The 13177-nt window shown below is 34.9% G+C and overlaps 1 protein-coding gene across 1 annotated transcript in view; it reads right to left on the bottom strand.

The window, feature by feature from the left end:
* The window catches only part of Kcnj3 (potassium inwardly rectifying channel subfamily J member 3), a 152762-nt gene that overhangs the window by 135446 nt on the left and 4139 nt on the right, over nt 1–13177 (bottom strand). The window contains exon 2 of the mRNA XM_059260478.1: nt 6481–6697. Within this exon, the coding sequence (XP_059116461.1) occupies nt 6481–6697 (217 nt within the window). The remainder of the gene's footprint in view (nt 1–6480; nt 6698–13177) is intronic.

The following is a 13177-nucleotide window of genomic DNA, read 5'->3' as shown; positions in this document are numbered from 1 at the left end:
CAGTTCATGTCAAATAAACAAAAAACTGACCAGCACACCCAATAATTCTATCTCTAATAATTTATCTAAAATAGCTAGTTGGGAATAAATAAATTAAAGCTATCAATAGTGTTTGCCTTGTTAAAAAGAAAATATTTAAAGATTCTAGATTAGAGGCTTAGTTGTATAAGATTAAGACAAGCATGTCTTAGCATACAATAGAGCCATTCAAATTAATGATGCAGCATTATGACTTGACATAAGGCAGCAACAATAGATAATATAATAAAACAAGTTATGAAATGGTACACTGAGCACAGTACTATATCAAATACAGACACTTGAACAGTTAATCAATCAACATGTTAATAAACAGCAAATGTAATTAAGAAAGAGCTTCTACTTTTGCATATTTATACTGCTTATGTCTTCTGAAAGGAGCATTTAAGTAATAACTCGTGCATGGTTAACAAGTCTTAATGACCTAGTAAAGAAAACGATGGGCTAAAGTGCTCAAGAGAAACTCAGAGCTTGTGCTGCTCTTGCAGTCTTGGGAAAGAGAAATGTCATCCTAGGCAAAAAAACTTAGCATGATCACAAACACGAAAGGCAAAAATGAGTGTGAATGCATGAGCTTTAGAGGAAGAGGTACAGTCTAATTTTCTCGAAAAAAAAAATAATGTGTGTATTGTTATTTAGTTGTCATTAAGATTTTTGAGCACAGGCATACAATGAAAGTTGGGTCTTAAGTAAAAGTACTGGGCTGCCATACGCAATCTGCTAGTGAGCAGAGCTCCTACAGAAGCTATATCCTCATCTGAACAACCATGATTTCAAAGTACCTTCTTGATGCATGCCTAAACAGGAGGGCAGAAGGTAACCACAGGTAACAAAAGAGCCATTACTGAGAATAGAAGCATCTGCCTGGGAACACTCTCACCCGCTGGCACCTTCACCTAGAGTCACCTTAGCTGAGACATTTCATTTCTTTTGCTCAAAGTTCAGCTGTCACTATTCACTGTGGCCTTTTGGCCTCTGCATTCCCAGTACCTCCTGACCTTCATTACTGTTTTTAACAGCACTTCCCACTTCCTGACATTCCCATTTGTTTCTTGTGTTCCTCCCAGAAAAAGTCAGAGGAGCAGAAATTTTATTTTTCTAAATTATGTTTTCTAGGGTCCAGAATAATAAGTTCTCAAGATGTATTAGTGCAATAAATAAATTAGCTGGATATAAGGAAAGGGGTGATCTGTGATTTAAAAAAAATGTTAGTAAAACAGATAATTGCTCCAAAATAAAATATATTATAATTGGAAGATGAGAAGATGACATAGTTCTTGGAAAAAGGAACTCTGAATTAAAATGTCACTGTCTAAGTAGAAAACGATTTGAAATTAAGAGAATATACAAAATCATGACTGAAAGATTTTCTAGCTGGAGATGAAGAGTAGAGTGGTAGAGTAGTGAGAGCTATGACTGAAAACAAGACAAAACAAAAAAGAAAACCCTAAGTAAGGTCAGGGAGCTTGGGAGAATCAGTAGAACAGCTGATAGAGACAAATTTGCCAGGGTTAAGGACATAAAGAAAGACTAGAAAACACCGAAAAGAAGAAAAGACAGAGATGTGGGGGAAGAATGCCATGCCTCTGAATCTCAGGAAAACAATCTTCAAAGTATAGATGGAAAAATTATGGCATTACTCCTGTAAAGAAAGGATTGAGATTTTTAGAGCACAGAAAAGGGATCAATGGGAAGAAGTTAGTAGGTACTGAATATGGATACATTGGTGGCAGGTAACCATGCTTAAGGAGCATAACTAAGCAGATTGTTATCTCATGCAGGTCAGAGCAGCACACAGAATGCTGAGGCAAGACTGCCATGTGTTCTCTGGTCAGCCTGGTCAGAGAATGTGAAGCTGTCTCAAAAGAAAAGAGAAAGAAAAAAAGAAAAAGAAAGGAAGGAAGGAAGGAAGAGAGAGAGAGAGAGAGAGAGAGAGAGAGAGAGAGAGAGAGAGAGAGAAAGAAAGAAAGAAAGAAAGAAAGAAAGAAAGAAAGAAAGAAAGAAAGAAAGAAAGAGAAAAGAAAGAAAGAAAAGCCTTAGTAACAAATACCAGGAAAGAAAAGAACATAACTATAAGAAATGGGTGAAAGCAAAAAAAAAATGTACAAAAATTGAAGTGTCATATAGTTTTTAATAGAATGGGTGGAGAGATGACATGCCAGGAAAGAGATAGGACAGCTGGGACTGGGGGCATGGAGACAGAGAAAGGTCTAAAATAGATCCCATGGGGACTGAGCCTGAGAGTACAGAAAAGACAATTAAAAAGACTGCCAAATAGCAGCAGAAACCAGATTGAAGCCTGAAAGCATCCCATTCTAATGAGCCAAATCTGCAGTACTTTGTTTGCGTCCAGCAGTGCTCACTCTCCTGGGAGAAGCAGTGAAGAGAACAGAAGTTAGAGGTAAATTCTATGGCAGGAACTTGCCGTAGGAGCAAAGATACAAAGGCTGTTGCTGAAACCCAGGCAGACTGTGGCATGTACAGGAGCCCGGCTCCTTTCAATTAAGCAGAGCAACAATCTCTGAGTCTGGTGACTGGATATTTCCAAGGGGAGGGGAAAGGGTTAATTTAGAAGTCTTAGGCTGCTACCTTATTCTCTGTGTAAATCAGGAAGCCTCTGGGTTCTTACTTTCTGGTCCTCTCTATTCCTGCTGAGACCACAGGATCAGGAAGAAGCAAAAACAACATGAAATTAAAAAATTCTTAGTAAAGGATTTTCTACAAGTGACCAGTTAAGAAGTGCGGGTGCACAGGGATCAGAAGGTGAGGATGATTGACAGGAACAAAGGAACTGTCTAGAACTGTATAAATTTCCAAGAAATTAGTTAGTAACTTCTAAACAAACTACATGTCAGAGGGAGAAAATAGATTTTTGTTATGTATCAGTGGAGTTGACTAAACGATAACTCCTCTTTCTAAGTAACCCCTAATGCTGCCATTCAGTGAAGTAAGATCCTCGACAGTGACAGCTAGCCCTCCACTTTAACTTCTCACTTTACACTCCACAACCTTAGCTCTTACTCTCAAGCATAGGCTTTCTCTCGGTTACCAAAACAAACAAAGCTTATTCCACATCCAGGCATTTGCACCAGCTATTCTTGTGGACCTGTCATATTCTGCCCTTAGATCAAGCAGCTAAGATTAAGGTTAAGTGTCACCTCCCTTAGAACATTTTCTGAACATCAACCTAAAGCAGTCTTCAGTTTTTAACATCCCCCACTACCAACTGACTTTGGGAGGGGTGAGGGGAGTGTTTTGTTTTTGGTTTGCTTTTATTTAATTCTTGACAATGCTAACGTTTTCCTTATTTGTGATTTATTGTATGTCTCTGTCACTTACAATATAAACCTTGGGAAGAAAGTAGTCCTGTCTAAGTCACCATTATACCTTTAGTTCCTTAGATTCTTGCAAGCACATAACATATATTTAATACTTAGATGGTAAGTTAATGAATAACATATATTTAATACTTAGATGTTAAGTTAATGAATAACACAAATCTTGGTTCTTTAATTTCAAACATGATGGAAAGTTATACCAAGTACAAGTTCAATCCCAAGGCTCTATACCCAAAACCTATAGGAAAAGAATCATGTTCTTGCCTCATGAATCATACTGAAACTATCTGCCTTGTTTCCCAAAATTAATACCATAAGAAAGATTGTTTTTTATTGTGGACTGAGGCATACAGGGAAAAAACTATTCAAGATGAAATCTGAGTATATTTCAATAAAATTGTTAAATGATCAAGTGAAATAAAAATGTGCTATTTTGATCAAGCTAGTACATGAGGGCTAGAACCAGGTTTTACAGAATTTGAACAGTGTAAGACTCTATTAGCTGTGCTGGGTATATAAATGAAATATCAGATGAATTTTCCTTAAAGTATGTGTTACAAGCAGTGGTTTCACTTTGTATTTTATTTAATTAAGAGATTTTTAAAAGGAAGAAGAATGTGTGCTCTTTGCCATGAAAAGCAATCTCTAAGTAAGTAATTCAGTCTCCACCCAAGTTTCAGATTACCTGTGCAAAGTATTCTCTGCCAGTTGACTTTCATCAAAACAGACAGGATAAAAATACAAGAGTGAAGAATGTCATGAAACTAAAATCAATACTAGTAATGAATAATTGATGGTGCAAAATTCCATCTGACCTTACACAGCACCATTTACTAATCATGATTCTCCGAAATACAGCTGAAATTACAAAGTCACGTGTTTCAGCATTCGCCCTTAAGATACTGATGTAGAAACAATAACAAAAGACATTATTACACACACACACACACACACACACACACACCTCAAAAAGAATTAATGTGTATGTGAAAATCAGGTACAGATAGAACTAATACAGACAACCTGGTCTAGATTCTTCAAACATAATGAGGTCATGAAACACAAAATAAAGAGATGGAGAGATGAGTCAGGACCTAAAAGAATTTACTGATCTTTCAAAGGACCTTAACTCCATTCGCAATATCCAGTTATGTGCCCTGCAACTGCCTGTAACTCCAGCTCCAGAAGGTCTGAAACTATCTTCTGGCATCTGAATGCACACACATGCATGTAAACATACACCAACTCACCTCTACATAATTAAAGATAAAATAAATCTCAAATGCACATGCGTGCACACACACACCAAAAAAAAAAAAAAAAACCCTAAAGAAATATTTCATCTTTAAACTGATTTTGTAGGGAAATGTTTTCATGCTTAAAAATTCCAGAGGTTAGGGTGAGACATCAGATAGATGAATGAGTACACAAGTACATAAGTAATGGTGAAAATGGGGGATTTTTAAGATTGCCACACAAAAAGAGAAATTCACTTATCTCAATGATTATGTTAATAATCACTTAAAAAGCACATATTATAAGTAATAAGTAAAATTTGGGGTACCTTTCTTTAAGCTCTAATATAACATTTTATTGTGATAGATGATATACAAAAATTGACATCCAAAGTAAATTTAAATTGGTTCCTTATTAAGTAGCATATTTCACGAAAATATTAACACTATTTGATTCTAAAGTGAAGACAGAGTGAGGAGTGCACATCACAAAACACACAGAAGTCATATTTCTGACTTAATAAATCTTTTGTCACTTCTTTTCAAAAATCTTAATTTCAAGCTAAGCATTAATAAATAAGGCAATATCAAAGGTCAGTTGTGAGTTGGTCATTCAATGACCTCACTATAAAGAGAAAGATGTAGTTTAGAGACAAATGGTACCTTGTCTAATTTCAAACAGTCACTATGCCACAGACATAAAAAAACGGCAGCCACCTGCCTACTCCTTGGAAAAGTGGTACAATGAAATCAGAGACACCCTAGCCTGAAACTTGAATTTATATTTTTGACACTGTGATTTCCAGTATTGCTATACTTTAACAGTTAGCATTTCAAGATTAAGATGTTATTGGTCCAAAAAAAAAAAAACAGTGGGGAAAAACTAAAATATTTCTTGCTTCTTAGTACCTGAAGAACATGTAAAAGTCAAGTTGTATAAATGTTTATTTGCTTATGTACATAAGTAATTATGAGGATAATCATGTATCATTAGTCTCAAATACTCAGCAGGCTTCAAACATAACTGGCAATATTTATGGCCCAAATAATACACTTAAATTTATTGATTCTTTTCTTTGTCTGCCTAACATTCCTCAGAGAGTAGAAATTTATGTTTGAGCATTCCAATGGCATTGGATGCTTAAAGACTGATCAAACTGAATAGGAAAAAAAATCCTGTTTTGAAATAAAAACTATAGTCAATGTTTAGCTATGGAAACTGCTGCTCTGCTCTGAAACAATAGCATTGCTTCGGTGTGCACACACAAACATGGAGGACACTTTCCCATGAGGCTCCACAGAGTAGATGCCAGAGCTTTATCAATAAACTCCCCCGACCCTCCATTTTACCACCATAAGTCAAGAAAACACATATTGAATTCAGGCTGATGACTAATTACCCTAAAGATTTCTTAGCCTTAAATTTTGAAAGAAAAAAATCATGATTATAGGAAATCTTTGTTATTAAGAAAGTACAGCATAATCATTTCTAAAATATCAGCTTAGTTTAGTTTTAATCATTATTCCTGGTAACCCGAGTATATAACCACCAAAACAACAACCTTCATTTTTGAAGTAGTAGTTTTAATCATTATTTCTGGTAGCCCAGGTATGTAAACACCAAAACAACAACCTTCATTTTTGAAGTAGTAGTTTTAATCAATATTACTGGTAACCCAGGTATATAGCCACCAAAACAACAATCTTCATTTTTGAAGTGCTGTCTACTTTGTGCGATCAGGGTGTTAATGATATGTCTTTACTTTCATGCTTGTAAATTGAGACATTAGGCCAGTTATTGCAGGTACTGGTACATAGTAAAGAATTCTAAATGAAAAACTTGACGGCACATCAATGTTCTTACTCACCAGTGGTTTCCACGATGCCTTCTAGGATGACGACAACCTCGAATTGTTCAGTTTGCATGCTTCGCTGGGATAGGTCATAAAAGGGGCTTTTGGCATCAATCACGTGGCAAATTGTGAGAGGGGACACAAGAAAAAGTTGATCTGCCCCTGTACTAAAACCTACATCCAGTTCAAGTTGGTCAAGGGGAAGGAATTCACCCTCAGGTGTCTGCCGAGACTAGACAAGCACACAGAAAAAGAGAAGAAATCACCACTTGTACTGAAAATTTCAAGGTATCCTAACAATCATCTAAATCATTGCCAACATTCTGCACTATCAATCATCAGTAATATAATCCAAGCAATCATTATACAGCTATATTTTACCAAATGGATTGAAACCCCACATAGCTCATGCAGAACATACATGCATTATTTATAATAAAGAATTTGCTATAATTACCCATCCCTAACTCCTGAGCTTTGGACAAATGTCTAATGCAACAATGGCTGTGAACACAACTGTGGAACTGAATGTGTATGTGCACACTACTTGAAAGAAATCTCTGCATGACAACCAGTGGCATGCCAGAGTTGCCTTCCCAGAAAGCAAATCATTTTGCAGTTCCACTGGAGGTTGTGAAGATGAAAGATGCTGACCACATTTGAAAAAGAGATTTGTTGATTTCTTGAAAAGCAAAATGAATAATTGTTTTTTTTCTTTTTGGTAATTTAGTAAAGTAACAAATGAATATAAAACAGAAAAGACACTGTCATACTGAATTGTGATATGTACCATGATAGTCTTAAAAGGCATGTGCTATTAGTTCATGATTTTCATTCTCTTAATGATAATAAACTGTAATATAGTTCTCTACTCCTCTATTTATGAATTTTAAAATATAGCCAAATGTGCCCTATTAAACCCTTTTAAATAAATAGAATTTTAACGTAGCTGTCTTTGACAAATAGTTCATTAAAAAGTCTCATAGTACATTAGCATTTTGTTTCAATATAATCACTCTAAAGCTTAACTCAACAATCCAGTTATATTCTAAGACTGTGAATGAAAAGCAAGTATCAGCAAACCATAAAAGTGGACTTACTTGTTCTTTTTGTTTCATTCATTTTCAATTTGCTTAGCACATCTATTATACACAATAGCTGTACAAGCAAATATTTAGATTTAACATTAATAATACAGGCAAAATAAGAGCTGTTTAGTTAGACTTATACAGGAAAAAAAGTAGTGGGAATGGTTTTATTCCCAGTGGCTAAATAGGACTTGGAAGAATTCGGTATATTTAAGACCCTTCATCAGCTAAGTTAATAAATGAAAATGAATCTAGAGCATGAATCTGTCCAAAAGAAACACTCATTTTAAAACAGGAATATTATTTTCATTTGCAACAAATATATTAGATTTCATGTTTGGTAAATAAGGCTGGAAATTCTGAAGAACTGCTTGAATAATCTGTTTTCACTGAAGAAAAAAAAAATGAGTAGTTTTGAATCAGTGGTGGTATGTCATGGTTGCAATCACCAAACAGGGCTTTAAAAGCTGAGCTGATTCGTTTGAGAGGTTCCATTACAATTGGCAATACTGAAATTTCTATTTGTGTAGGAGACTATTCAGGGAAAACACTGGGACCACTTTTCTTCTTTAGGTAGAATGTAAATGTAGAAGAAAAGGAGGAAAGAGGATTTCTGAGGAAAGGAAAAGGGAAAGAAAAGGTTCCTGATCACATTTTTGTTTTTCATCTGTGGGAAAACCTGATAATCCAAAAATCAAAACCTCAGCTCTAGCAACCAATATTGGAAAGCAATTGGTATTTTCAAATCAACATGAAAAATACCTGTTTGAAGCTTATTTCCAGACACGTATAGTCTCAACATATTGCCAAGCTAGTAAAATAAAGTGATATTAACAACTTCCCAACTGCCAGCTGTATATTGATAGTTGATTCACAAATGAAAATAGTAACTAACAAACAGAAAACAACGAAAAGAATGAAGACAAACAAAGCCCGCTTCATTGTTCTCCCGCCTAAGAAGCATCAGGTGCTATACAAGCACAAGGTGATATTCTGAAATCTATAATTAATGACTTTAAATTGGGTCCTTTCTACTAGTTATTCTAATTTCTGTTATTCTATACTACAGAGTGGACTATGTCTTTAAAGTCATTTTTTGTAATATTTCTCCAAAGAAGACAATTTTTGATTATCATATGGTATACCAGTACTAAAATTTGCCTAATTTTTGATATATTTGTTATTTATACCTGTGGCTTTAGAGTAAGGTTTATGATTAATATTCCCTAACCTTTCAACAACTGGAGAAAGGAAGTGGCCTAAGTCAGTCAGACTACCAGGAGATGAGCGGGCTTGAATTGGGAAGACCTGATTTTTCAGCAAAGTGGTTTATTAAGAGATAGCCAATTTAGATTTAAATATACATAGATTTATTTCATTCAGACTTAACATGTCTTCATTTTTAAAGTGCTTGTTCATTATATTCAAATTAATACTCTTTAATCCACCTCTCACCATTCTAGAGTGTCCTGACAACTCCATGTCCTATCCAGATCTCCCTGTGTGACATTCTCGAGAAAGTGCTAATATCTTCATTTATTTGGAAGGCGCTTCTGGTGCTTCTTGTAATATCAGTGATACCCCATACATGCTATTGAAGTTGTTTTCCATCAGGCACTGTTTAATGTATTGAGACACTTTACACATATTTCCAAATTTATCATCCAAGTCTTTGTCATGTCTGTTAGGACATCAGACATTTCAAATGTAAATTCATTCATTTTCTGATCTTTGTTTGTCTTTTTGACTTGGTACTAGACTAAGAAGTCTATTAATAACTAGAACCAGACAGAAGGCTTTAGAGCAGGTCTAAAGTGGAAGACGTGCTGTCAGAGAAGAGGTGCTTGGAAGGCTGGACCTCTCTGAAGTCTGGACTGCTGACTGGAATCAAGTTTTGCTATCACTGATCAGCCAAACACTTTTAATACTGCAGAAAAATGTAGGTGCCCACTACATACATCCACAAAACAGACACATTGTATACTGGATTTCTAACAATTATAATCTATGGGCTCTGATTCTGATATAAGTGCCTAGAAGTTCCAGAACAAAGTTAACAAAATGAATATAAAAGTAAGTTACTCTAAGTGGGGGAAGAGAAGTTGGGACTTTTTGTTTAAAGAATTGTGACATACGCACATATATGGAAAATAAAGATAAAGAGGAAAAGATAACTCTATAAATGGCCTTATAATAATATGCTGTACTCTACAGTACCACTTATATCCCATCGGCTATCTGTCTTGTGTGGCTAACAACTACTTTGCTTAATATAGAGCTCTTTGACAATAGACAGAATCTTTTTAGATAAAAGGAGTTTAATCTTTCTTAATTGTGTCACTGTAAGAGTTCTGAATCATGATGGAGACTGCCATTAAGAGAGTGTTTGTGGCTAGTGTACTTAGATTTTTCAACCCTACAATTTTCCTATTCTAAAGGGAGCATAGACCAGGACTATTACCCAGACTAAACTGTGAAACGGTGGTTGATTAGACAATAATCCACATTGCCTTGAAATGCAAAACAGTTGCTAAAAATTTAGATGGTATAGTAAAATATTTAAATTAATAATACTGATAACAAAGATTCATAAAAGCTGTAGAATGAGTGAGAAAATAAGTAAAGGTAGGAGGAAAGAAAACAATGGAAAATTCTTAACAACTTAGAAGATAAGTTGATGAACCTCTGATCTGAAAATGGCTTGCAAACAACTGAATTTCGATTTCATGGAATCATAGAAAGATACTAAATATTGCTCCATCATCCCAAAGTCAAGCTAGTTGCTAGTAATGAAGCAAAGTTTTTTTGAGTTAGAGGAAAGATTGAGGATCTCTAAGGCTTACTAATTGTTTACATGAATATGGATTTTCAGAATAATTTGTATAATTTTAATTGTGGTAATAACTTCTAAGTTATTATTCTTATTAAAATATTTATGTAGCAATATTCAATTACACAGAATTCACATTTAATGAAATGAATCTCTGAATGTATTTTAAGGGTTTTACCTAACTATAGAGTGATGTTTTTGACTTTCAAAAAAATCTATATACAACAACTTTGGGTCCTCTCAGATTCCAAAAAAGTATAGAAGACAATCAAGTATGTTTTTAATGCAGATAGAAAAAAATCAAAAATCACATATGCTCAGAAGGAAGAATCACATTCTGATAATTTTAAACAAATAGTTTACTTTCAGCAGAACAAAGATAATTGAAGGTATATACACATAAACATTTTTATCATTGTCCTGGCATACATAAGCAGACCTGCACTCAGCCCTTGTCATTCTGGATGTTAGGTGGCCACGTGTCAATATTGATTCTCCAGAGCCACACTTCACTAATGCTGCCCAGAAACTTCCTATCCCGTCTCTGACCTGTATTTGTATTCTGTCCCAGTTTGAAGTTGGGCACAGGAATTATGACCTACTCATCATTGCCTGACTCTGCCATGGTCTGTGACCTGGCCACACATTCCACTTCCCCTAATTCTCACTGACAAGGGACTGTATAGTTAGTGATAAGGAAAGGAGAGCAAGATGAAGAGGACCACACAGTCTTTCCTACCACCTTCTATCTTTATGTCTGGAAACTTACTTCTCTTTAAATGTGTCATATCATATCTATGAGCTTATATACACCAAGTATATGGTGAAGTCACAAAGAATAATACATAGAGCGTAGTCAGAGCAATAGCCTAAAGCTAAAAGTAGGAAATATGTCTAAGACATGTACTAAGACCAGGAATTAAACTGCTTCGGTGACTCAAAGCAACTATGACAAAACTTATGACAATCATGTCAGAATTTAAGGTAGTTAGAGAAGCATGGAGACTAAAAAATTCATCTGGACTGGGATAGACCTTTGTGCATTTATTTGGATGATTAAAGCTTGAAATTTCAGCTCAAGTAGAATGATGAAAGTCAATGCTAAGTCTAAAATAATTTTTTTAATGTTAAGCTAATTAATCCATAAAATGTCCATTTTTATGAAAGGAATATGCCTTATTTAGATGTAATGTAATTTATCTTGCAATAGATTATGTGAGCCTTTTGTACTGTTCAAATGAAAGCTCTACTTTGTGTCACTATGGGGGTCTTTTGTTGACTTTATAATAACTATGGGCAGGATTTGTATCCCTGTTTGTACATTACTTTCCTACTCAACAACACCCTACCATCCATGAAATGCCTTTTCCTGCTTCTTTTTTTATCATTTGTTCTTACCTACTGCTGTTTAGTTGTGGGTTTTCACATCCCTTACTTGTCTTTATACTTTATTTTAAGAATACAAGGCACCCTGTACTCTTTAAGAACCATATTTAAAATAAAAACCCAAACAACCCAAAAGCTATTACTACTAGTGTAAAAAGGAATGATAAGTACAGATTTTTAGAAAGAGCTCAACATCTGTACCTATTAGAGAATTGTCACACATGTGTCAAAGGAAGCAAAGCTAAAATAAATAGCTACTGTACTAGTTTTTGAGCCTATAATGAACGACTCCATCTAAAACAAATAGTACAAGACCTAGCTCCTAGTGGTTCTTAGGGACTCCATCTTAGACTTCTCCAATACTCTGGCAGAAAGCTTTGATCTTATTCTGATATACCCATTTTTTATGGATTGATGTTTTTAAAAGAAGGTTAGGCTATAAAGGAAAGTTCAACCAAGATCTGTTTGTAAAATGTGTCAAGAAGGCAAGATGAGGTTGTACACAGTGAAAAGCAAAATTATATTTAAGTACAAGATAGGAAATAAAGACAAATCAATACATTTATGAAAAAATCCAAAACTTATTGTGGTTACTGACTAGTAAAATGCTTGGATATGTCTAGGGATGTAGCTCAGTGGTAAAATAATTTCCCAGAATGGTTAGTCATTGGGTTAGACCTCCTGCAGTGACTAAATAATAATAGTAACAATTAGTAACAATAACATCAATAATAATAAAAAGTTTGGCAAAGGTTGTGTCTCCATGTAGAGGCTTGCTGGCATGCATAAGACTTTAGGTTCCCAGCACCAAGAAAAGAGTAAAGAGCCGAATGGTTTTGCAAACTATAATATTGTTTTCTGTTGCATCTGAGCATGATCACACTCCTATTGCAGAAATCACACAGCATCAAATTTTGATTAGCCATATAAATGGAGAAAAGAAGAGGTATACACAGACAATGTACATGATGTTAGAAGAAGAAAGGAATGTGGTCTTATACCTTTTAATGGATGAGAGTTAAAAGCTATGTAGGGTCTCAAAAGAAAGACTGTTAGCAATGATAAAAATATGAAGAAATAAGAATATCCCCATGAAAAGGCTCCCTCTTACCTCTTTTAAAGTGTGGCTGTAATAGTTGCCTTTTTTGTTTGTATTATAAAACTATTTAAATGTAAAGGGCAATGTTTGAATAATGAACTATAAATTCTTAAACAGTTCATTGAAGATTATTTTATTCTTCTTCTAATAAGGACAGTCAATCATTAATGACTAGGGACAGGAAAAGTACTTGAACTTTCCACTTCCTTCAGACCCAAAGTAGGTTGTATGTTCCACCAGCTTGGTCCCAGAGCTTTCAACTCCCCAGTCCAGGCACTTTCATTAAAACTTCTATAGGCGGCCGGGTGG

Source organism: Peromyscus eremicus, chromosome 4 (genome assembly GCF_949786415.1).
Source record: "Peromyscus eremicus chromosome 4, PerEre_H2_v1, whole genome shotgun sequence".
NCBI lineage: Eukaryota > Metazoa > Chordata > Mammalia > Rodentia > Cricetidae > Peromyscus > Peromyscus eremicus.
The sequence above is the reverse complement of the archived record's forward strand: the minus strand, read 5'-3'. Positions and strand labels throughout refer to the sequence as shown.